Source organism: Ostrea edulis, chromosome 4 (assembly GCF_947568905.1).
Source record: "Ostrea edulis chromosome 4, xbOstEdul1.1, whole genome shotgun sequence".
NCBI classification, from domain to species: domain Eukaryota; kingdom Metazoa; phylum Mollusca; class Bivalvia; order Ostreida; family Ostreidae; genus Ostrea; species Ostrea edulis.
Genome location: NC_079167.1, coordinates 70,142,934 through 70,168,975, shown reverse-complemented (window position 1 = coordinate 70,168,975; position 26,042 = coordinate 70,142,934). Strand labels below are relative to the sequence as shown.

General features: G+C 37.1%; 1 protein-coding gene and 1 long non-coding RNA gene across 4 annotated transcripts in view; one reads left to right on the top strand and one right to left on the bottom strand.

Annotated features, from left to right (window-relative positions):
• The window catches only part of LOC125670406 (chymotrypsinogen A-like), a 30,282-nt gene extending 5,947 nt beyond the window's left edge, over nt 1-24,335 (bottom strand). The window contains exons 1-4 of the mRNA XM_048905544.2: nt 24,177-24,335; nt 20,659-20,780; nt 5,826-5,926; nt 3,683-3,954 (exon numbers count right to left, since the gene is read on the bottom strand). Coding sequence (XP_048761501.1) covers nt 3,683-3,954; nt 5,826-5,926; nt 20,659-20,780; nt 24,177-24,213 — 532 coding nt within the window. The 5' untranslated portion in view covers nt 24,214-24,335. The remainder of the gene's footprint in view (nt 1-3,682; nt 3,955-5,825; nt 5,927-20,658; nt 20,781-24,176) is intronic.
• On the top strand, nt 6,443-14,672 carry LOC130054302 (uncharacterized). 3 transcript variants are annotated; one of them, XR_008802606.1, is made up of 5 exons: nt 6,443-7,801; nt 8,487-8,632; nt 10,191-10,411; nt 11,398-11,462; nt 11,914-14,672. It is a non-coding gene; the product is annotated as an uncharacterized LOC130054302 (long non-coding RNA). The 3 variants fall into 3 exon arrangements; XR_008802605.1 differs by having other exon boundaries at nt 6,767-7,801; nt 11,398-14,672; XR_008802607.1 differs by lacking the exon at nt 10,191-10,411 and having other exon boundaries at nt 6,778-7,801; nt 11,398-14,672.
• Nucleotides 24,336-26,042: the final 1,707 nt, after the last annotated feature.

The following is a 26,042-nucleotide window of genomic DNA, read 5'->3' as shown; positions in this document are numbered from 1 at the left end:
AACCACGAAATATTCCAAAGACATGAAACTGAGCAAGTTCACGAAGTAGACGACCAAGAAATTTAGTGAATCACTCCTGAAATTCAAATATAAATACTGCAGTGGAAAACACACCAAAGGAAGAAAACGTCGCCCTGCTGGTGGCCAGACATGCAATTTGTGCAAATATACATGTAAATACCATTTCTCAACAGTGTGTCAAAACATGGAAAAGCGAGCAAATGGAGTTGATGAAACTCATGATTCTAGTAACTGTGAACTTTTATATGGTTAGTGTTGACAATTCATCCAAGCCAGGGATAGAACCAATTAGCCGAAGGCAGCTATTGAACTTCTATAAAGATATATTTAAAGGCTTAGGGTCATTTCCCGATGAATACAAGGAAGGCATTAACCCGTCAGTCAAGCCTGTTCAGCACCAGCCTCGTATAGTTTGGTAAGCTATGAAGCAGAAAATACATGCTGAAATAAAGGACATTGAGAGCATAGGCATAATCAATAGTCACCAATCCAACAGACTGGATAAACTGTATGCTGACAGTGAGAAAAGTTGGCAAGTTATGCATATGCATTGATCCAAGGGACTTAAACACAGCAACTAAACGCTCTCACTACCTTATGCATACACTGCAGAACATGTTACCAAATCTTGCAAATGCTGAAGTTTTCTCAGTGTTGGATGAAAAGGAGGAATTTTAGTACATCCATTTAGATTACACCAGTAGTTTTCTTATTACATTCTGGACTCTATTTAGTCGTTATCGGTGGTTGCAGATGCCTTTTGGATTATTTTCGGCACCTGAGGAGTTCCATCGCAGAGAACATGAAGTCCATGAGAGACGGGAACGGAATGTGGAATGGATTATGTTATTGTGTTTTAGATGTGGTGAAACCATGGAAATAACTATTCAGGACCATGCCTCAATCATGATAGCAGTGCTATAAAAACCTCATGCTGTAGGATTGAAACTGAACAAGGATAAATTCAAGCTATGCCAGGCATGAAGTATATGGACAGCATACTTACATGAGATGGTATTCGTCCTGACTCAATTTAAGTTAGTACAATCAACAACATGAAGCGATGTAAGAATGTAAAAACAGTCCAGCGTTTTATCGGATTTCTCATGTATTTATCTCGATTCTTACATCATCTTTCCGAGACGTCTTACAGATGAAGGTGCCATATGATATTGGCAGTCTCAGCAAGAAGAGGCATTTGGAAATGTGAAACAATTCGTCAGTAAACAACCAGTCCTGAGATGCTTTGATGTTTAAGAAGTCACATTTCAGTTTGATGCAAGAGATGATGGCTTAGGAGCCACACTCTTGCAGAAGGATCAACACTTCTAGAGCCTTAACCACAATGGAACAGTGTTATGCCCAAATAGAAAAGGGGTGTCTTACAGTTGAGTTTGTTTGTGGGAAATTCGAAGATTATATGTATGGCATGAACCTTATCTCAGTACAATCAGGTAACAAATAATAAGGAATTATTTTTAAGAAACCACACCAAAATTCCTTCACTTCAGAAATACAATTTAGAAGTAATTTACACCAGAGGGGAAAATGTCTGCATAGCGAAAATTTGAAAAACTTGTCTGGTTCTACTACTTGTCATGAAGAAAACCAGACTTTCAAGCTTGCTGAGGAAATTGCTAACACCAAGCAATCAGAATGGGTATTTAAGGTCACCGATACAAGATTGAACCAGATTAGTGATCTTGTGTCTTCAGTCACAAAGACCATTATACTGTCAGAGATGTATTACACTTCAAGACGATGTGATCTACCGCAGCAGTGGTGTTGACATACCCAAGACACTTCGACAGAAAATGCTTCGACGCATTCATTCAAGCTATCTTGGATTTGATGCTTGTCTACTCAAAGCAAGGGGAATCTTTTTATTGGCCTCTCATGAATGAGGAAATATACGATTTTTTCATTAAAAGCAGCAACGGAAACAACAGAAAGAACCATGATAACACATGTCATCCCAGATCAGCCCTGGTAGAAATTTTACTTTTTGATTGAGGATTATTTAGTTATTGTAGATTGCTAATAAGATTTCTTTGGACTTGATCTACTTCCTTATGCTTCAGCATCCATAGTTATCAACTGTTTTAAACCGCTAATGCCATCGGTTCAAAGCTTCCGAATTTTACATGTGGTTGGGAACTTGAGAATCATACTTCGTCCCTGTATCACAGTCAGTCCAATGGAAAAGCTGAGGCAACTGTGAAAATTGCAAAGAATATTGTCCACAAAGCTAGAAGAAAACAAGATCATTTGCGGAAACGCATTCTTGATTGGAGGTACACCTCAGCTGCTGGCATGACCAGCAGTCCATCACAACGTGTAATGTCACGAAGAGCGCGACAGTTATTACCAATGCTTCAATATGAGTAAAAAGTTTCGGCCGGACGTAACATAAACAACAGGAACTTCCGTTCATGCTTGTGGAGGAGGTAGCAGAGAAGGTAAAGCACATACCCAGAGAAATATAGCGTTATGGAATTTGCATAGAAAATATTGGAAACCAATCATACATAGTTGCGATTAACAACAGACATTAACAAGGAAGCCGTAGAGACCTTCGCCCAACGAATGAAACTTATGACACAAACGCTGATCTATTCCCAGATTCTGAGGCGTTATGCGATACACCCTCAGTAACTCCTGATGAGAAACCAAACATGAAGGACAGTAAAGTTGTTCCGCAAAACGCTTAGTGACCCATGAACCGTTACCACAAACTCAGCCATATCGAGAATTGATACACGTGTAGAGAGACTTCCCAAGAAACTTAAAGATTATGATATGGATGTTAAATGACTGCAAACGTTATTGCTGTGTGTCAAATGTTAGTTGAACACTTTATAACATAGTAAATTACAGGTTGGTATCTATGTTGCACCTATTTCTTTTCTCTCTCTCCTCTTTATTAAATGTCAGTCTGCCATATAATATTTATTTGCCTTGCTGATTACACTTATGATTATTTCCTCAATGCAGAGGTATGCATGATTGATTCAGGTTCAACAATTTGCTCATAAAGTTTTGATTATTCATGTTTGAATTAATGTCTGTCAATCAAATTCGAAGTGCATCCTCATCCTGTCCATCATTTAATTCAAAGGAAGGAATATGCTATGTTATACCTCAGAATGTTTTTGCTATATAAATGTTAGGTGAATAAATTTGCTATTTCTTCTGGATAACGCTGGCCGTGAAATAGTTTCTGAAGTATTTCACTCTAGAGAAATAGTCTCGAAACTATTTACCGGATACTATATTTTCCTGTGTTTTCTTTTCTGTGACGTCAAAGTCTGATAACTCTAATTAGTTCGCCACTCGGATCACCTCGGTCGATTCCATCCAGGCTAATGCCGAATGTTAGTTTACTTCACTTTGGTATGTCTGACACAAGTAAAGTCTACTTCGGTATAATTAAACACCTATTTACTGACTATTCGGACATTAGCAAATTTATTGCCCCCCCCCCCCCCCATCCAAGACAGCAACTATTTCACTCGGCTGAGACTCGGGGAAATAGTTGCTGTCTTGGGGGGGGGGGGGGACACTTTCATTTGATCCAAACTATATTCATGTTCTCTAGCACATGATTAAGCAATCAAGAGAATATATGACAAAGAATCCAAAAATGTTCTTTAAAAAATACCGTGTGCAATGACTCCCCATCCGAGTGTCACGCAATTTTCCCCTGCCTTGTACATTTCCTGTGTAACACACGCTGGACTGACACCATTTGTCTCCTGAATGACACCGTCGACAAACATAAGAGCAATATCATTATTCAAACTGCTCGCCAAAAACGCTGGATGCTGTATGATTTTCTTCACTTTAAACTCCTGGTAGTAAGGTTCAAATATTGAACTCGCTCGACTAAACACACCGAGGCGAACTTGCCAACGACTTTCATCAGCCAGGCTCCTGGTGTGTGATTAAAGAAAAATACAAATATTAGCATTTTGTGTTTAAACTGTCATACAAAAAAGAGAAAACCATGTTTGCATCATCCTCTTCCCTTTGCACTGAAATTCTGATTCAGAGAAAAAAAACTTCAAAAAGGAATTTCCCTAGACACTTTAAAAGGAGCGGTCTATATACAGTACTTAAAACCGTATAGGGATATTTACAAGTCATACTCGTCTTATTTAATTAGTTGGTATCAAATTTATGACAAACGGAATTAATTTAGCTTCTCCGTCGTCAAGTTCCCATGTCTACATGTATGTCTCAATATTACACCATCATTTGCACATTATGATGTTTACGTCTCTCAACTGTTCTGCTTAATTTCTAATGTTTATACCATATGTTCTAGTTTCATGAGGATCCGGGTTAAAAGAGGTCCTCAGAATCCCTTGCTTGTCGTAAGAGGCGACTAAATGGAAAAAGACCATGAAAACCGAGGCCCCGTGTCACGGCAGGTGTAGCACGATAAAGATCCCTTACTGCTAAAAGGCCGAGTATAGGCCTAAATTTTGCAGCCCTTCACCGGCAATGGTGATATCTCCACATGGGTAAAAGAATTCTTGGGAGGGACGTTAAACAGGATAAAACCAAACAAAACATCTGTTCTATTCCCAAGAAAAACTTTGCAAAGCGGGACATACCCTCGAAACATTGCAGGTAGTAAATCAACATCTCTTAAAGTGCTATTGAAATCGGAAAGCCAAGGTGTTTGGAATATCTATTTTAGTGGTCATATCTTCTTTATATTTAACCTTGAAAACTAGATGGAACAATAATTGTACATGTAATGTACGACAGCATGTCTTACAAATGTATTTAAAATCAAATTCTAGATACACGACAAAACTAGTTTAGAAGGATATACTTTTCAATGACCTTGACATTGAACATTCCCTCTTCAATATTTGATACATGTACAATATCCATTAATTTCCTGGAAGTTTTATAACATTGAACAAGAAATGTAAATCTCCTACATATTTTTTGTTTTCAAAATTCACCCTTCAGTGACCTTGCCCTTTTACATGTAACCTTTAAAACCAGTAGAAACTATGTTCTGCATGCCAAGAATCATTCCTGCATGTATGATCAAGTTTGGATGAAATACGTAACTAAAATCTTTTACAAAGGAATTTGTAGAATTTTCTATTTATTTTATATAACCGTAAAAAAGAGTTTGTAAATTCTATCCTTCCTGCAAGTCTTAAAGTTTAGATGAAAAAGTCGCCTTTCCTTTCCATTGAACTTGTACATTACACCTTAACAACAAAAAGGAAAGGAAAAAGAAGAAAAAGGTTTTGATATAAGAAATTATACCTGCAATTTTGTTTTAAACAAGAAATATTTAAGAAATGAGTGTGACCCTTGTGTGGCAACATAGAAAAGAATCAACTTTAACTTTAAAATAACTGTAACAATATTGAAAAATATAGGTTATCTACTAGTCTGGGGCAACCGTAATGCTAAATTTGATCTCTATCTAGACAAATAGTTATCAAGACAATAAGCAGTAGTTTTATATCTAGAGCGAATTGCTTTATTACCATTTGAGATTTCAATAGTCAGAGTAACCAATGAGGATCCTTTGCTATGAGGTTTTAGAGTACCAAGTGCAAAAGGTTCAAAAGATATTGAGCGGACAATATTTTCTTATAGATTACATTCCCATGTTTGCCCTTGATATCGCTACAAATTGTTACGCGTTTCCTCATAAATATACTGCAGTAGTAAATATTTATTTTATTTCGCTAATGAAAACTATTTCCATGTTGCTTTTCATAATTGTAAAATGCATGAAATTTGCATGAAGTATTTAAATGTCGTACCCATCCACACAGGCGGCCGAGGTGATAATAACCATGGTGTTGTTATTGTTTCGCACCACCGTACCCCCACAAGTTAAACGACCATCAAACTTCAGCAGCGCCTAAAATATCACAAAATCATTAAACTTCAGCAGCGCCTAAAATATCGCCAAAACATTAAATTTCAACAGCGGCTAAAATATCATCAAATCATTAAACTTCAGCAGCGCCTAAAATATCAAATTTCAATTATCACCATTGAAGCATTAAACTGCAACAGTATCTAAAATGTTACCATTGAAGTTTTAAACTGTAACAGTGTCTATAATATCACCAAACACCAAACCTCAACAGTATCCAAAATATCCCCAGAGTATCAAACTAACTAATTAATTCAGCGTGTTCAAAATGCTTTCGAAAGATATATTTTTGAAATGTACTGTTTTAAACCAGTGGTTAAAGGTACAATTTATCATGTGTTTATAAAAGAGTCTGTCGCAGGCAATGATGAAGATTATTTTGAGCTCTTTTGTGAAAATCTGTAAGAGGAGTTTGTTCTCTAACTAAATCATTGGGAAAATGTGTGATAGCTTTGTTTTAAGGTTAACGCTATTTGGTACCGCTTGCAAGGCGGCGACCACGAGTTACCTGCCCCTATACAATGAGTTAATTGCCCCTGTATTTCATCTGTTAAGTTGTACTTAAAATAGGCTAACTCTTGCGCAAAAAAAGATAGAAAATATCAAATATGGGAAAGCGGGACGATAGACCAAACATATCTACGAAGAGACCGTTGGTGCCGGAAATATCTCTGTCTTTAGTAGTGTCTGCGAGGTATATTAATTTATAAAACATGAGATATTAGTACCATATTGCCCGGGAATCAAAAGATTTTTGCAAGATCGGTAAGTATATTCAATATAGGCTAAACAAGCACAAGGCCAGGACACGTGGTAAGTCATTCCGCAGCGCAGGAATGACCAAAACTAGCCTACTACGGTACCATTTACAGAAATTACCAAAAAAAATGACAAAAATTACCGAGAGAGGAGCTAAAATGACCTCAGTAATACATGACATCTACTATCATATTCACATTAAAAATTTTGGTCCCTCCTTTGACGACTTCAATAATTTTTAATTTCGGTCATATCTTTGGTATTTTCTGTGAACGTTTGTAATTTCGGACATTATATGTAACAATCCTACTATTCATTCCACAATGAAGGCCAGTGGGCCTAGATTTTTAATTTGATACATGTATAAACTTAACACTGCGCAAGTTACGTCACGGAATGCAGTATAGGGGAGGAGAAAATATTTGGCTGGACCAGGAGTCGAACCTAGGATCCCTGCATTACTAGTCAGGTGCTCTAACCACTGAGCTATCCAGGTCGATATCCACGGTCCGTGTAGCCCTAACTACTAAATTCCTCCCTTTAATTTGTTTTTGCTGTCGAAGACACACGACCCAGATTCATTTCACCCCTGGCAGGACAAGAGTAGTCACGGCACCAACTGGTAAAATCTTGCACAGAGGTCCCTAGGTTCAATTCCCGATCCAGCCACAAATTTTCTCCGTGTATGTCTATCTGAGACTGAGTTGGAAAATTACGGTATCTTCATAGTGACAAACTAATGAAAATATTGATCAAATTCGACTGGTCAAGGACTGTTAATATAAATAAATTTGAAACATTGGTCATTGTAATGATTGGTTTCATGTTATACTAAGCTTGTGTTTCAAGACAAGGCTGTCTTTGTTGGTGATGATACTGATGTATATATTTAGAAACAAGTAATGCTTTGATTTTGATTACAGGTGTGGTCTTTAAAAAAATTAATGCATGGCAAGGTTGATAGTGAGACTAATAAATTCTTTCAGCAGAATTCAGCTAGACACAAAAAAAAAAAGACAATCACTACAGCCTTCCAAGAAGATGGACTGCCTCACAATAGTTTCCTTGAGGACTGTCTTGAAATATCCAGAGTTTAAGGTATGCATTTTGTACACCATGAAAATCAGCTTATAGTTTAGCTGTTATCTAATTAGAGGGAATTTTCAATAGGGACTGGGTCTTTTCATTTGCTGGACCCTTATGTAACAATGACACTGTTCTTCCACCCCTGTTAGATCCACTATAACTTTAAGGAAAATAATTGGATCATCCTGTCCCACCAATATACACATCTACAAATGAGAATGAAGCATTGCACAAAGTTTCAAGACTATCCGATAAGCCATATAGGAGAAGTGTTCACAAGATTTTGTGACAGACAGAAAGACAGATGAAGTACAAAAACTATGTCTCCCCCTGGAAGAGGGGAGACATAATTAGAATTTTTTTTAGACAGAAAGGAATGAGATCTCTGACACAGATTTTGCTATGAATATATATCATGTTTTGCTGAGTGAAAACATTTTTTTCTTCTCTTTTATTTATACGTATCTAAGCACAAAATAATTAATACTTTTCATACTTTCCCAATTTGAACATTTTATGTGTCAATTTTCCCAATTCTACGGACTCTGGACCCAGTTTGAAAATGGTAGGAAAACCCCTGCGAAGACTCAAATATGAAATCATTTTCAATTAGAGGTTAAAACATTTAGTGATGTTAATTACTGGAATTTATGAGGACTACTTAGACATGTTAAAATGGTGTCATATTTGTCTTCAGATTCAAGAAACGGACTCTATCTGGAAAAGGAAAACAATATCAAAGCTCCTCTGTGAGAAGTTGGCCAAGGAAAGCATTCAGAAGAAAGTGGAGATTCATTGTTTTTACCAGATCCAGCAGATCACAGAAAGCATCTAGTAGGGGAGGTAAATGAAGCATCTTTTACTCCCTATATACAGGGCTTGAAGCTAACTTTTTATGTCACCAGTATTCCTTGTGACAAGACCTTTCCGTGGGTACCAACATTTTTGACCCCGTTACCTTGACCTTGGAGTTTGACCTACTTTTAGAAAACTTTAACCTTGCTAATAACTTTTGAACATTAAGTGATAGAGCTTTGATATTTCACATGAGTGTTCCATGTGACAAGACCTTTCCAGGGGTACCAACATTTTTGACCATGTGACCTTGACCTTGGAGTTTGACCTACTTTTTGAAAACTTTAACCTTGCTAATAACTTTTGAACAGTAAGTGATAGAGCTTTGATATTTCACATGAGTGTTCCTTGTGACAAGACCTTTCCAGGGGTACCAACATTTTTGACCCTGTGACCTTGACTTTGGAGTTTGGCCTACTTTTTGAAAACTTTAACCTTGCTAATAACGTTTGAACAATAAGTGATAGAGCTTTGATATTTCACATGAGTGTTCCTTGTGACAAGACCTTTCCGTTGGTATTAAACCTTTTGACCTTGACATTTAACTTACTTTTAATTTTTTTTTACATTGGTCATAACTTCTAAATGGTAAATATTAGAGCTTTCGTATTATACATGATGATTTCTTTTGACAAGATCTTTCTACTGGTACCAAGATATTTGCCCTTGTGACCTTGACCATCTTTGGAATTGGCCATTATCTGGGGCATTTGTGTTTCACAAACACATCTTGTTTTCAAATAAGCCTGAAAACTGTCAAATGTCATACAGATTATTGCTCAGGAAAAGATGTGCGCATTTGTCGAGCAAAATAAAAATGATATATATTGTGTATTAATTTAAGATGAAAAACATACTTGAATATGAATTTGCTCGACGCATGCACTGTATGTTTTCTGATAAGAAAACCACCTGAATTTGTGGATATTTTCATTGAAAATGGCATTTTTGCAATTTTATGCCAACTTCTAGCTCACGTCATATGACACAAATCATTTTGCTGATCAAACTGAGCAGATTGTGGGTTTGCTAATCCATACCTTATTTGAATGCCAGGGTTTGAGCTCCAAGTGAAATCATCGATATTTTGGGCCAAATGACTTTAGAAACTGTACCTACTTCTTTCATAAGTATATTTTCCAAAATGATGCTTTAGAAAATTAACTCATCTGACTGACTAAAACAAATGTCAGTCAGTCAGCCAGACTTTTAACCAGTCACGGAGTGACGGGCATACATTAATTTCGAGCCCTGTATATATTGCCAGACAAGTAGTCCAATCAGATTATAAACTTTAAGTGAAAAATTTACAAGCCCATTCATAAATTAGAGACCGGTGGCAGTGCAGTGTTTCTCACCAATGCTACAATCCCTAAAATAATGCTATGTCAGTAATTCCCAAATGTCACTGGCATCAAACTTTCAATATACATAAATGAAAATTGTAAAACTTAAATTCTGTTGGCAAAGTTCAGCAAGAGAGGCATACATTTTGTTTCAAATCCCCTTATATAATTACATGTATTCATTTAGAATGTTTTCTTAGTTTCCAGGATTAAGCCAGCCAGTAGATGAGACTATTATATCAAAAATACATTTACTTGTACACGAGGGCACACAAAGCGTTGATGAAACAAAAAGACATTTCCATCTGTTTGTAAAGGATACTATTTCACCAGGGAACACCATCTCAGAATTTAACAGATGCTTTTACCCCGCCAATAAGGATGTAAGAAATCACATTTACAGGGCACCGAGATTTTGCCAGTAAGTTCTAAAAAAAAAATTTTCTCAGGCTCAAATGTGCTTTTCTGATCAAAATTTGTTAGTTGTCTGTCGTCGGCATAAACTTTTCACATTTTCATCTTCTTCTCCAGAACCTCTGAGCCAATTTCAACCAAAACTTGGCACAAAGGGGAGATAATCACAAAATTAGGGTGGGGTCATTTAAAAATCTTCTCAAGCACCACTGGGCCAGAGGACCTGAAATTATCATTAAAGATTCCTGACCTAGTGCAGATTCAAGTTTGTAGCTCACCTGAGCTGAAAGCTCAAGTGAGCTTTTCTGATCATTTTTTGTCTGTCGTCTGTTTGTCTGTCTGTCCGTCCGTCTGTCTGTCTGTCCGTCTGTCTGTTAAACTTTTCACATTTTCGACTTCTTCTCCAGAACCACCGGGCCAATTTCAACCAAACATGGCATGAAAATCGTGATCGTGACGTAGTGCAGATTCAAGTTTGTTCAAATCATGGCCCCTGGGGGGTAGGGTGGGGCCACAAGTGGGGGGGGGGGTCAAAGTTTTACATACAAATATAGGAGAAAGCTTTAAAAATTTTCTTCTCAAGAACCATTGGGCCAAAGAAATTGACATTTACATGAAAGCTTTCTGACATAGTGTAGATTCAAGTATGCAAAGGGTAGTTTGGGTCATAATAGGGACTAAGGTTTTACATGGAAATATATATGGAAAGTCTTCAGATATGGGCCAAAGTGACTCAGGTGAGCGATGTGGCCCATGGGCCTCTTGTTACAAATCATGACCCCTGGGGGTAGGATGGGGTCACAATAGAGACCAAAGTTTTACATGCGAATATATAGGGAAAATCTTTAGAACTGGACCAGGGTGACTCAGGTGAGCGATGTGGCCCATGGGCCTCTTTGTTAACCTATATCTTTTATTTGTGTGAAGATATTCAAACATTAAGAACAGACATCTATATATATAAATCTTTTTTTCTTTCATTTTTTCATCCAGGGTAGTTTAGAACTGTGTGCATTGGTTTTGGAAGAATTTGGGCTGTTTAGGCTAAAATCCATCATGTAAGTTCATCTTTGTGGTGCACAAATTCCATATGGTCATTTCAAATAGTCAACATTGCTTCTATTTTCAATCTGAAATTCTACATGTATTTTGTTTGAGAGATGAAAACAATCCTCGAAACATTATCACCGTTATCTTTAATTTTCCATCATACTTGTGTCAAAGAGTTGAACTTTCTTTACCAGTAATTTTATATTGACTTCGCATTGTGTGATATATAAAGTTTTATGATTTTATTTTCTGTCTAAGATATTCAATATTTAAAGGAAAAAGATAATGGTAGGAGATGGTAGGATAAATTCTAATTATTCAGAGAAACTTGATAAATACTGTGTTTGAGCTTATATACTCGATAACACAATAGAAGAATGCAATTTACTAGTTAAACTTTGATAGGATACTAAATTTAGGATGAGCCAATAAGATTATGTCTTGTTTTTCATGTTACAGGATTGGACAGAATATGAACACACACATCCAATACTTCAAAGATATTATGTTTGTGGAGGCAGAGATTTTGATTGCATCCACTGTTTAGAATACATCCTTAAGGGAAGCAGACTGCCGCCTGTACCCAATGATATAATGATTAATCATAACTATATCTGTTTTGTACCAAATAGAAAGAGCATTGATTCAGGTCATTTTCAAATCCACTGGCATACATTGTACTATACATGCAACCTTTTCAAACTTTACATTTAAGATTTTATAAAGGAAATATCTTAATGTTTCACATGTTTACCTTTCACTGTGCTATGTAATTCATTATACCTGCCATTATGCCAGTCTTCCTGAACATAATTTGTTTTCTGCAATTTCATTGGCCAAGAGGTTTAATCCTGGGTTATCAGATTGAGCATTTATATTTAGTATCCCATTGATTTTGTCAGCCCTATATAAGGAGCTGACTCAGATTTACTCACTCTTCTAGGTTAAAGAACTCTAAGGTTTGTACTTTTCACATGAATTTCGTGTTCGCCTCTTATCTTTTACATAGAGTAGGAAATGAACATAACATTGAGTTAGGGAACTATTTAGATTTTACATTATAATATGTAAATACCTTAGCAGAGTCAATTTACTTGGTTCAGGGTAGTATCAGATATTACTTTTTCAGAGTTTAAGTGTTTAGGCTATCTCAATGTTTCTATAGTTAGCCTTGTCCTATGTTACTTTTAGATGTATGGAAGCCTTTTAGTGTTATAACACTATATTTATTCCCCCATTCAAAGAAGAGGGGCATATTGGTTTGCACCTGTTGGTCGGTCGATAGACCACATGTTGTCCGCTTAATATCTTAAGAACCATTCACTTGATCGTAATATATTTCATATGTGGGTTGGTTATGAAAAGAAGAGGACCCCAATTGTTTTTCAGGTCAAAATGTCAAGGGTCAATCTACTCTGGACATAGGAAGACACTGCCTGCTCAATATCTTGAGAACCCTTTGCTTGACAGACATCAAACTTGGTACACTGGTACATCTCAAGGAGTAGATTTGAGGTCATATGGTCAAAAGTCAAGGGGTAAACTGGACATAGTAATATATTGTCTCTTATGTTTTAAGAATTATTTGCTTGATTGACACCAAACCTGGTACAGCATAAGGAGTAGATGACCCCTATTGATTTTTAGGTCACTTGGTCAATCCACTCCTGACATAGGAAGATATTGTTTGCTCAATATTTCGAATTGATGATACTACTATCAATCAAATTATGCATGTGTATAACCCTTTTCAATTTTGCACCATGGAGGCTTATATGTTTTACAAACACCTCATGTTTTATAGTTTGTGAAAGCTTGTTAGGGTCATAACTTTAGATTTTCTTATTATGGTACTTGCCTGTCAGAGACTGGGTATGGTGTTGTCTGTCCGGACCTTGTAAGATGGGATACAGACTGAACCGTAAGCTCTAGAATCTTACAACTTGGTACATTTGATCACCATAAAAGGAAGATGCTTATTGTTTTTTAAGGTCAAGGTTGTAGGTTCACTTAATAGGAAAACCTTGTTTGAGAAAATTACAGATTCTTGAACTGAGTATTTTGAGGAAACGTTACATAGAAAGTACATGATTTGTCAAATTTCTCCCAATATTCAACTGAGAACCTTATTCTGCAGAGTATTTGTATGGGTATGGAAAATGTGTATGTGGCTATGATTTTGATTTTTGTTTAATTTTTTGATGTTGAAAATTACAGGTTTAACCGAGTCAGTTTTTGAGGAAATATACATGTATTAAATAAATGACGGTTTGACCTTTTAACTCCTCTCACAGTTTTGAAGCTAGGGTCTTTGTAAATAACTTCTTTGGTGTTTTAGAATATTTACAGATTGTTGATCATGGTCAATTTTGGGGAAATATTTTCCGCAGAGCTCTAGTTGTCTATCTACCGGCCTCCTGTCACTTTTAAGTTTAGGAGCTTTTATTCATGGAAAGAAAGTATGTGACAACCTGATGATGGCTGATACTATTTAAAGTCTTTTTATACGCCCGTCTTAAGACGGGACATATTATGGTATAGCGTTCATGTCCGTCCGTCTGTTAGCTTTTTCGTGTCCAACCCGTAACTTAAATACTACAAGGCCTAGAATCATCAAACTTTGTCTGTAGATACATATTGGGTAGAAGGTGTGTCGCACATTAAAACCAGGTCACTGTGACTTTTCATTAAGAAGATATCTGTCTGTCCGTCTGTTAGCTTTTTCGTGTCCGACCCGTAACTTAAATACTACAAGGCCTAGAATCATCAAACTTTGTCTGTAGATACATCTTGGGTAGAAGGTGTGTCGCACATTAAAACCAGGTAAATGTGACTTTTCATTAAGAAGATATGGCCATATATGGCAAAAACTTGTCCGACTCATAACTTGAAAACTTTTAGACCTAGAATCACCAAAATTGGTCAACTAATGCATCTTAGGTAGAAGGTGTGTCGCATCCTACTTTAAGGTCACTGTGACATTTAATTAAGGTGATATAAAAAAAATGTTTTAATGGGTACAGTCTATACTGTTAACAATATGTGACGGGCATATCATGTGCCGTGGCGGTGCACTTTATTCTAGAAATGGCATCAGAAAAACACCCTATGTAACCTTTTCTGCTTGTACTCATTTATTTTTATTGGAAAACTTATTACTTGTTATCAGCTACTCTAAAACAATATTGACTTGTGCTATAATAAATTTGTAAACTTTACAAGTCTTTTCATTTCAAACAAGGTGTTGAACAAGTTGTTGAACATCATCTGGGATTCACAACCAAACAGGTACAACATGGAAACAGTGTGTTCCATGATTTCTGTAGTGTAACAAGTCCAGCTGATCCCAAGTACACTGTACTATTGACAACGATTGTTTTTGATAAGCACAATAGAAGTTCTACTTTGGGAGAAGCTATAATTATTTTAGTCCTAGCATACACTGCTTCTTGTTAGAGTTATGGTGCTGTATAACTTGGTACCTCTTTGAGATAAAATGCTTTATCATCAAATCATAAAGCATCTTCCCTCTAACAGACACCAGATTATAAAGCACCCTCCCTCTAACAGGTACCAACTTATAAAGCACCCTCCCTCTAACAGGTACCAGATTCTATAAAGTACCTTCCCTCTAACAGGTACCAACTTACAAAGCACACTTCCTCCAACATGTACCAGATTATAAAATATCCTCCATTTATAATCTGGTACCTGTTAGAGGGAGGTTGCCTTATAAGATGGTACCTGTTAGAGGGAGAGTGCTTTATTAGTTGGTACCTGTTAGAGGGAGAGTGCTTTATAATCTGGTACCTGTTAGAGGGAGGTTGCCTTATAAGATGGTACCTGTTAGAGGGAGAGTGCTTTATTAGTTGGTACCTGTTAGAGGGAGAGTGCTTTATTAGTTGGTACCTGTTAGAGGGAGAGTGCTTTATAATCTGGTACCTGTTAGAGGGAGAGTGCTTTATAAGTTGGTACCTGTTACAGGGAGGTTGCCTTATAAGTTGGTACCTGTTAGAGGGAGAGTGCTATATTAGTTGGTACCTGTTAGAGGGAGGTTGCTTTATAATCTGGTACCTGTTAGAGGGAGAGTGCTTTATTAGTTGGTACCTGTTAGAGGGAGAGTGCTTCATAATCTGGTACCTGTTAAAGGGAGAGTGCTTTATAATCTGGTACCTGTTAGAGGGAGAGTGCTTTATTAGTTGGTACCTGTTAGAGGGAGAGTGCTTTATAATCTGGTACCTGTTACAGGGAGGTTGCCTTATAAGTTGGTACCTGTTAGAGGGAGAGTGCTTTATTAGTTGGTACCTGTTAGAGGGAGAGTGCTTTATAATCTGGTACCTGTTATAGGGAGAGTGCTTTATTAGTTGGTACCTGTTAGAGGGAGAGTGCTTTATAAGTTGGTACCTGTTACAGGGAGGTTGCCTTATAAGTTGGTACCTGTTAGAGGGAGAGTGCTTTATTAGTTGGTACCTGTTAGAGGGAGAGTGCTTTATAATCTGGTACCTGTTAGAGGGAGAGTGCTGTATAATCTGGTACCTGTTACAGGGAGGTTGCCTTATAAGTTGGTACCTGTTATAGGGAGAGTGCTTTATTATTTGGTACCTGTTAGAGGGAGAGTGCTTTATAATCTGGTACCTGTTAGAGGGAGGTTGGCTTATAAGTTGGTACCTGTTAGAGGGAGAGTGCTTTATTAGTTGGTACCTGTTAGAGGGAGAGTGCTTTATAATCTGGTACCTGTTACAGGGAGGTTGCCTTATAAGTTGGTACCTGTTAGAGGGAGAGTGTTTTATAATCTGGTACCTGTTAGAGGGAGAGTGCTTTATAAGTTGGTACCTGTTAGAGGTAGTGTACTTTATAATCTGGTACCTGTTAGAGGGAGAGTGCTTTATAAGTTGGTACCTGTTACAGGGAGGTTGCCTTATAAGTTGGTACCTGTTAGAGGGAGAGTGCTTTATTACTTGGTACCTGTTAGAGGGAGAGTGCTTTATTATTTGGTACCTGTTAGAGGGAGAGTGCTTTATAATCTGGTACCTGTTAGAGGGAGGTTGCCTTGTAAGTTGGTACCTGTTAGAGGGAGAGTGCTTTATTAGTTGGTACCTGTTAGAGGGAGGTTTCTTTATAATCTGGTACCTGTTAGAGGGAGAGTGCTTTATTAGTTGGTACCTGTTAGAGGGAGAGTGCTTCATAATCTGGTACCTGTTAAAGGGAGAGTGCTTTATAATCTGGTACCTGTTAGAGGGAGAGTGCTTTATTAGTTGGTACCTGTTAGAGGGAGAGTGCTTTATAATCTGGTACCTGTTAGAGGGAGAGTGCTTTATAATCTGGTACCTGTTAGAGGGAGAGTGATGTATAATCTGGTACCTGTTAGAGGGAGAGTGATGTATAATCTGGTACCTGTTACAGGGAGGTTGCCTTATAAGTTGGTACCTGTTATAGGGAGAGTGCTTTATTATTTGGTACCTGTTAGAGGGAGAGTGCTTTATAATCTGGTACCTGTTACAGGGAGGTTGCCTTATAAGTTGGTACCTGTTAGAGGGAGAGTGTTTTATAATCTGGTACCTGTTAGAGGGAGAGTGCTTTATAAGTTGGTACCTGTTAGAGGTAGTGTACTTTATAATCTGGTACCTGTTAGAGGGAGAGTGCTTTATAAGTTGGTACCTGTTACAGGGAGGTTGCCTTATAAGTTGGTACCTGTTAGAGGGAGAGTGCTTTATTACTTGGTACCTGTTAGAGGGAGAGTGCTTTATTATTTGGTACCTGTTAGAGGGAGAGTGCTTTATAATCTGGTACCTGTTAGAGGGAGGTTGCCTTGTAAGTTGGTACCTGTTAGAGGGAGAGTGCTTTATTAGTTGGTACCTGTTAGAGGGAGGTTTCTTTATAATCTGGTACCTGTTAGAGGGAGAGTGCTTTATTAGTTGGTACCTGTTAGAGGGAGAGTGCTTCATAATCTGGTACCTGTTAAAGGGAGAGTGCTTTATAATCTGGTACCTGTTAGAGGGAGAGTGCTTTATTAGTTGGTACCTGTTAGAGGGAGAGTGCTTTATAATCTGGTACCTGTTAGAGGGAGAGTGCTTTATAATCTGGTACCTGTTAGAGGGAGAGTGATGTATAATCTGGTACCTGTTAGAGGGAGAGTGATGTATAATCTGGTACCTGTTACAGGGAGGTTGCCTTATAAGTTGGTACCTGTTATAGGGAGAGTGCTTTATTATTTGGTACCTGTTAGAGGGAGAGTGCTTTATAATCTGGTACCTGTTACAGGGAGGTTGCCTTATAAGTTGGTACCTGTTAGAGGGAGAGTGTTTTATAATCTGGTACCTGTTAGAGGGAGAGTGCTTTATAAGTTGGTACCTGTTAGAGGTAGTGTACTTTATAATCTGGTACCTGTTAGAGGGAGAGTGCTTTATAAGTTGGTACCTGTTACAGGGAGGTTGCCTTATAAGTTGGTACCTGTTAGAGGGAGAGTGCTTTATTACTTGGTACCTGTTAGAGGGAGAGTGCTTTATTATTTGGTACCTGTTAGAGGGAGAGTGCTTTATAATCTGGTACCTGTTAGAGGGAGGTTGCCTTATAAGTTGGTACCTGTTAGAGGGAGAGTGCTTTATTAGTTGGTACCTGTTAGAGAGAGAGTGCTTTATAATCTGGTACCTGTTAGAGGGAGGTTGCCTTATAAGTTGGTACCTGTTAGAGGGAGAGTGCTTTATTAGTTGGTACCTGTTAGAGGGAGGTTGCTTTATAATCTGGTACCTGTTAGAGGGAGAGTGCTTTATTAGTTGGTACCTGTTAGAGGGAGAGTGCTTCATAATCTGGTACCTGTTAAAGGGAGAGTGCTTTATAATCTGGTACCTGTTAAGAGGGAGAGTGCTTTATAATCTGGTACCTGTTACAGGGAGGTTGCCTTATAAGTTGGTATCAGTTTTCAAACAACAAATATGTAAAAGTCTTGATATCCTCTATGGAAAATAACATTTCAAGTTGATTTAAAGTGTACACATTGTTAATTGTAATTAAGCGTATTTCATATCAATGTGCTGTCACAACATTCCGTGAAATTATGAATACTACGACGTTCTAATGGTGTATCAAGATTTTAAAATATTCTGCCCGAAATTTGTACATCAATGATTTAGAAATATCAGTCTAATACTTTGGGGAGGGTGTGATGCTAATACATCCATTATAACACACGGTACCTAATATGCATTAAAAAAAATTATATGTTTATGCATAGAATTACCATTTTTCTCAATTCACTGCAACAGTGTATCATTCTTGTTAACAATGTAGATTATTAATATTTGTCAGGGTTTTTTGATACTTGCTTATGTAATATATGTCACTTGATTTAGACGCGGGTTGTGTCGAAAATCTGAGTTTTAAATAATCAACAGTGTTGTGCTTCTCATTTTTAGAACCGATTGATTTGAATATGATTGAAAGTATTCATGTTTCCTACGTAATTGATAATAAACCTTTTACCTAATATTGGTCTATCAAGAAATAAGTATAAAAGAATTGACACACGACGATTATTCGTACGAATCATTGTGAATTATAAATTGGCACGAGGGATAACTCGTACCTACATAAGATGAGATAACTCGTGGTCGTCACCCTCTAAGCGGTACCAGATAGCCTCGACTTGTTTTAATGCAGATTACGACATTGAGGGGAAAATACCCTTAAATTTGTTGCTTAGTCGGACGTCTCATGACATATTTTGTACCCAAACAATTCTACCACTTTTTCCAAGCACATTTTGAGTACATAAGGATACGATGGGTTGATCTATATCCCAAAAATGTAAAACTAACTGTGTTAATCAGCTGTACCGAAGCAATTTGTGTGAAACACTTCAAAAAATTATGAATGACTGTCACGTAATCAAAGAAAGTCATGTGATGTCATAACAAATATGTTAATATATATAGCCGAGAGAACCCTCCATATAAATTGTCTGTACTTAAGTACATTAATTACAGTTGAAATCAAAACCGACCTTACAATGTAATGTATATTAAGAACGCATTTCAAAGCACAAGGAAGTCTGAACATAACTGCAAAAGCATAACACTTCAACAGCGTCTAAAACATCATCAAAAACGTCACAGTTCAACAGTGTCTATAAAATCTATTTGCATTAAACTTCAGCAGTGTCTAAAATATCACCAAAAACATCGAACTTCAACAGGGTCTAAAATATCACAAAACCATCAAACTTGAACAGCGTCTAAATTATCACTAAAACATCAAACTTCAGCAGGGTCTAAATTATCACTAAAACATCAAACTTCAACAGTTTCTAAAATATCACCAAACGTTACATTTTAACAGTATCTAAAATATCCTCAAAACATTAAACTCCAACAGTGTCTAAAATATCCCCAAAACATTAAACTTCAACAGTGTCTAGAATATCCCCAAAACATTAAACTTCAACAGTGTCTAAAATATCCCCAAAACATTAAACTTCAACAGTGTCTAAAATATCCCCAAAACATTAAACTTCAACAGTGTCTAGAATATCCTCAAAACATTAAACTTCAACAGTGTCTAGAATATCACCAAACATTACATTTTAACAGTGTCTGAAATATCCCCAAACATTAAACTTCAAAAGTGTCTAGAATATCTCCAAAACATTTAACTTCAACAGTGTCTAGAATATCCCCAAAACATCAAACTTCAACAGTGTCTAAAATATCTCCAAAACACTAAACTTCAACAATGTCTAGAATATCCCCAAAACATCAAACTTCAACAGTGTCTAGAATATCATAAAAAACACCAAACTTCAGTATAGCCTTTGACTTAATTATTTCATTGTACGACTAACTAAGTACATGTATGTTGTACGTCTGACTGGAAGTATGTCGTATGCATGACTTAGTATCAATAACGCACTTAGTTATCAATGCTTATGGTGGGCATACTTGGTATTGGAGACAAAAAAAAAAACACTTTTGATGCAGCCTTCTTGACTTCGACTTCATATGCATTTCTCAAGGAATAACAATAACATATATAGGACTTCTATATTACACAGCCATGTGTTTTTTAAAATGATGAAGTAATAAATAACACAACTTACTATTGCGTTGGAAGAAGAAGAAGGAAAGAAAGAAAGATGATGATGATGAAGAAGAAAATTATGCAAATCTATTTCCAGCATGCAGGGTGAATAAATGACCTATAGAGATTTACCATCCACGGCCAACTATTGGGGGCCACTTGATCCCCTCCCACCACTCTCTTCACCGGTGAGTCTGGTGCGTAGAACGGCACCCCACAGCCTGTGTTGTTGGGAATTGAGCCCCATGCTGAATCTGTAAAGGTTACAAAATGGTTCAGCTATAACAGTGGATCTTGGAGGTTTAAGTTCCGAACGAATTATTATATATATATATATATATATATATATATATATATATATATATCACTCAAATGACCGACGGCACTAACAACCAGATCGTCATATTTTCTGGACGATCTGTCCCTTCTTCAGGACAAACGCAAAGGTATACACAATATGACTAATATTAACAAAGGATTACAAAACAACAACAAATATTACACCTATCACTAAAACTGCACTATATCTACAACCATATTTACACCACAGACTACATGTTAATGCTTCGTATGATTTTGGTATTTGACCTTCTATCTACGTTGTGGATCCGACTCTTCTTGGTATCGGGTGTTGTTGGAACTTTGTGCTTTTTATATACATGGACATGTATATATCATTTCAGTATGAAAGGTAAAGATAATGAACAGTGATCAATCTCCTTATGAAATACATTAATTTTTTTATTTCTAAAATACAATAGCAACACTGTTTTTCTGTTGTTAAAATACATTTAAGAACTCCTGATAAACAGACTACACACGAATTGCTCACGCGATTTGACGTATATTAGTCATTTCACCATATCTATGTATACTTATCACCTGCATACGGTGTTTATATCTCTCAACTGATTCGATTCGCAAGAGCTTCTACTGCGTATGATGAGTTTTTTAAATCGAGGCAGGCTACTTACATATACAAGTTGACATTACAGGGGTTTCAACAGTTTCATTTAAAGTCAGCATTTCGTAAATTCTATGGTCAATATAATGATCTAATTTGACAATACAATAGTACTGATAAAAACCCGGTCTCGGTCCCGGTCTTCGGTCTCGGTCACATGACTAAATCCCACTCTTCGGTCCCGGTCTCAGATTTCTTTATTCGATAAAAACAGAATATATCGGGATATTTGAGCCCCATTTTTCGTTAACAGGTATGACATGTCATGCCTGCATTCTGATAGTTGATTGACCATATTGTTTTCTTCTTTCGTAAAATAATATGTGAAAACTCCGGGACTGGTTCTTCTTATGAAAAGGTAGTGAAACGCGTTCATTTGGGAGAAAATGTCACGTAGAAATCTAGCTGAGTTCGATTCTGACATAAATATAAAGAAAATTAATATGGAATAAAATACCACACACACACACAATAAATCAGAAACATGTGTATACAAAAGGATGCCATTGAGTATCACGTAATTATCTTATTTATGAAAAGGTAGATGAAAGCGGCTATTGAGGAAAAAATGTCGAGACCGGGACCGGCTTTTAGCATTGCTTTTATTTGTTGCTCCCACCTGTCCCGGAGTTTTCACATATTATTTTACGAAAGAAGAAAACAATATGGCCAATCAACTATCAGAATGCAGGCATGACATGTCATACCTGTTAACGAAAAATGGGGCTCAACCAAGCCCCTATCTTTGCTCCTCACGAAAATATTAACAACTGTGAAGGAGAAACGTCAAACTTACTGTGCGATTACATATGCCAGAAGTGGTATTAATCAAATGCGGATTCTAAGAAATTCTAAAGAACTTTTAGTAAACTTGATATCGCAAAACTTTTCCCAAATCAATAACATCAAAACCTATGACTTTTCAACGCTATACACGCCCATTCCTCACGATGAATTAAAGACTAGACTTTTTGACATTATAGACAGTTGCTTCTTCAACAAAAATGGAAAAAGGAAATCTTCATATCTAGTGATCAGTCATCCAAAAACTCACTTTGTTAAACACCACTCTGATTCCACGCACAAGTACTCTGAAGTTGAAATAAAAAATGATATGCTAAAGTTCCTCATTGACAATATCGTTGTAATCTTTGGTGATCAGGTCTTCCAACAGTCTGTTAGAATTCCCTGGGCACGAATTCTGCTCCTTTGTTAGCTGACCAGTTTTTATATTCATATGAAGTAGAATTTTTCAAAAACTTTTACGCGAGAAGAAAAATTCTCTTGCTGTGGCATTCAAATCGACATTTAGATATATCTACGACGTTTTGTCTATTAGCAATAACAACTTTCATTCATATGTCGATTCGATATATATCCCTGTGAGCTCGGAATAAAAGACACCACAGAGTCGTCCACTTCTGCTTCATACTTAGATATTTTATTGAAAGTAGACATTAACGGCAAACTGACAACTCAACTGTATGACAAACGGGATGATTTCAGCCCCTCCATCGTTAACGTCCCATGTTTATGTAGCAATATCCCATTATCACCTGCATGTGGAGTTTTTATCTCTCAACTGATTCGATACGCAATATCTTGTTCTGCGTATAATCAGTTTTTGAATCGAGGCAAGCTACTGACAAATAAGTTGATGGTACAGGGGTTTCAACAGTCTCGATTGAAGTAAGGATTTCACAAATTCTATGATCGTTATACGATCTAGTTCGTCAATACAACCTATCATTGGGTCAAATGCTGTCTGACGTGTTTCATACCGATTGATAGGCCGTTCTAGGCACAATGATTTTGACTACGGATAACTCTGTTTACTTGATCAGGATATAGGACTCACGGCAGGTATAACCGGTCGACAGGGTATGCTTACTGCTCCTAGGCACCTGATCCCACCTCTGGTGTGTCCAGGGGTCCGTGTTTGCCCAACTATCTATTTTGTATTGCTTATAGGAGTTATGAGATTGATCACTATTCGTTATCTTCACCTTTCATTAAATACTCGCATAAAATAAGGAATTTACAATATTCAATAAAATTTAAAAGTAGATATACCTATTGAATGCTGTTTCAAAGTTACGTTTGCATTAAAGAGACTAATGCCCCCACAGCCTCATCTACATTGAGGCATATCAAAAATATCGTATGCACTATATTCCGTTCACTTTGATTTTATGAATATTCATGATGTAAAAGGGGGAGTGGCCAACCTGAGTAACAATGTACAGCTATTCAATCAATAACTTGAATCTACACCTAACTAGCCAAATTGACACTAATTAATTAACTCAATAGCATATGAATGAAAAGACGGTCAAACATGGTGAAATCAATAATTGTTTGTACAGAATTATAACCAATTAAAAGTTGCCGTAAATTTCTCACAACTGAACGGTCAAAATGAAAATACATGGTGCACAGAATCACAAAACATACATTAACGCCACGAAATTTAGTTTAAGGTCCACCCATACTTCGTTTGCGGGGGTCTAATGAAATAAAGACAACTATTTTCAAGTAGAACACTGACATGTTGCAAAGGGACTGTTGGAAACTTGTCTAGAACACTTAGAGGAAAGCCAGCCAGTTTGCCTAAAAACCAATACATTTAGTTCATTAAACATTTTACAGATTTTTGACAACGTGTTTGAACAATACGAATACATACCGAATACCAGGAGAATGGAAATTGTTAAAAATAGCATTGTAGTTGATGTGTAATTCAATGCGCCCAGATTGTCGCCACTGCTCCGTTATCTTCAGACTGTGTCATTAAACTAAAGTATGCCTTATCAGAAGTCTATCACGATCATAATATGGTACCAATATTTTGAACAGTGAGTGCTACCAAGTACTTTTGTAGGCGTGACCGTAAAAATAACCACAGCTCGAATCTAGATAGAAACACAAATTGTGTTTTATTGAATGCATTTTACATTAAATATCACATTTCGTGCATACATGTAAAGGATAAAGTCTATATATTTTATTTGCTGGATGTTGTAATCAATACATGCAACAATTTCATCCATTCTTTTAAAGAGGTCACCCATTGTAACTTATCGCGATCTGTACTCTAAATTATAGTTAGCGTATTTTGTCTTGGTGAATAGCAATACTTTAGAATTAATATTTCCATGGTCTCCGCAAATGATGACATTCTCTCACAACATGGTGCATTGTAAAATCGTACGTGAAATTAAAAAAAACAAGCGGTTCGGAATTTCATTCCAGGGACTTTAAAGGGGCATGAGCTGTCATTTGGGATGACAATCGGTCAAAATTTTATAACCGGTTAGTTGTAAATACTTTCGACCGATTAATCGGTCAATAGAACAAAACATGCTTTTTTATGGAAATCTTATTGCCCAAAAAATCAAATTTAGATGTGCTAAAATTACCAATTTAGTTATGATAATGTTGATAAAATATATACCACCACTTCTTAGCATCTCCATCAAAATGAAAGTACAAAATATTATATTGAAAATTACAGGTAATCTAGTTTATAAGTTTGTTTTCAAAAGATTTTTAAAACACTAGATTAATTTGGAGTGTCGGATATGCAGAAGAAGGCTGCTCCATAAACTCGTCGCAGCAAACCTTAATTTTCTTTCACCTTGGGTCTTGTTACGCACTCGTGATAGTAAACGTCTCAAGTTTCCTTCAGAGCGGAGTGAACGGTGTCGTTCCAGTGCGGTTAGTAGGATATTGAAGATAACCCCGAGCAATACACTAGAACTTTGTATTGAGACCGGAGCTCAACTGGTAACCAATGCAACTCTACAAGAACAGGTAGGATATGGTCTCTCTTCTTGGATCTGCTAATGAGACAGACCACGTTGTTTTGTACCGTCTGTAATCGACTCAGTACGGAGACGGCTTATATAGGCCACGCCTGTTGTCCAATATAGGCCACGCCTGTTGTCCAATCCTTTCATGTATTATACATAATAAAATATTGTTTAAATTAATTAACTCATGAGCCCTTTTTGCATTTTCCTTGAAGTAGACTGTTTCCATAGTCAAGCTTAGCAGTAACTATAGAATTACCAGTGTTTTATATGCATTCGTGGATATAAACCGTCCAATGTTACTAAGGTGGTATAGTGGCATGATTTGGTGATACATACTGTAGCAGCAACTTGACTTTCCATAGTAAGGTGCTGGTCAAAGAACGCTCTTTGAACCATCATCTGGGCAACTGAATACCTCACGGACTCGGGTAGAACTGGCAACGACACGGAGGAGGTCCCCCCGACGTGTGGCATGCAGGACCAACGGCGTGTGGATACGCCCTGGTGCCCCACGAACCAAACCCCCAGCTATGGGTAAATAGCTCTACTGCCTTGTAGGCATCTTGGGAGAGAAGAAGGCTAATGAAGTAAACCCAAAAGACAATCCGGAGTGGGGTCCGTAAGGCGGTTGACTGGTGCACTTATCAACATTCGGCAGCTCCCGCATCCTGGCCCGCCCCCAGTCGCCTTGACTTCGTTTGCCACTGGATCCGACACATCAGGACGAGAGAGTAAAG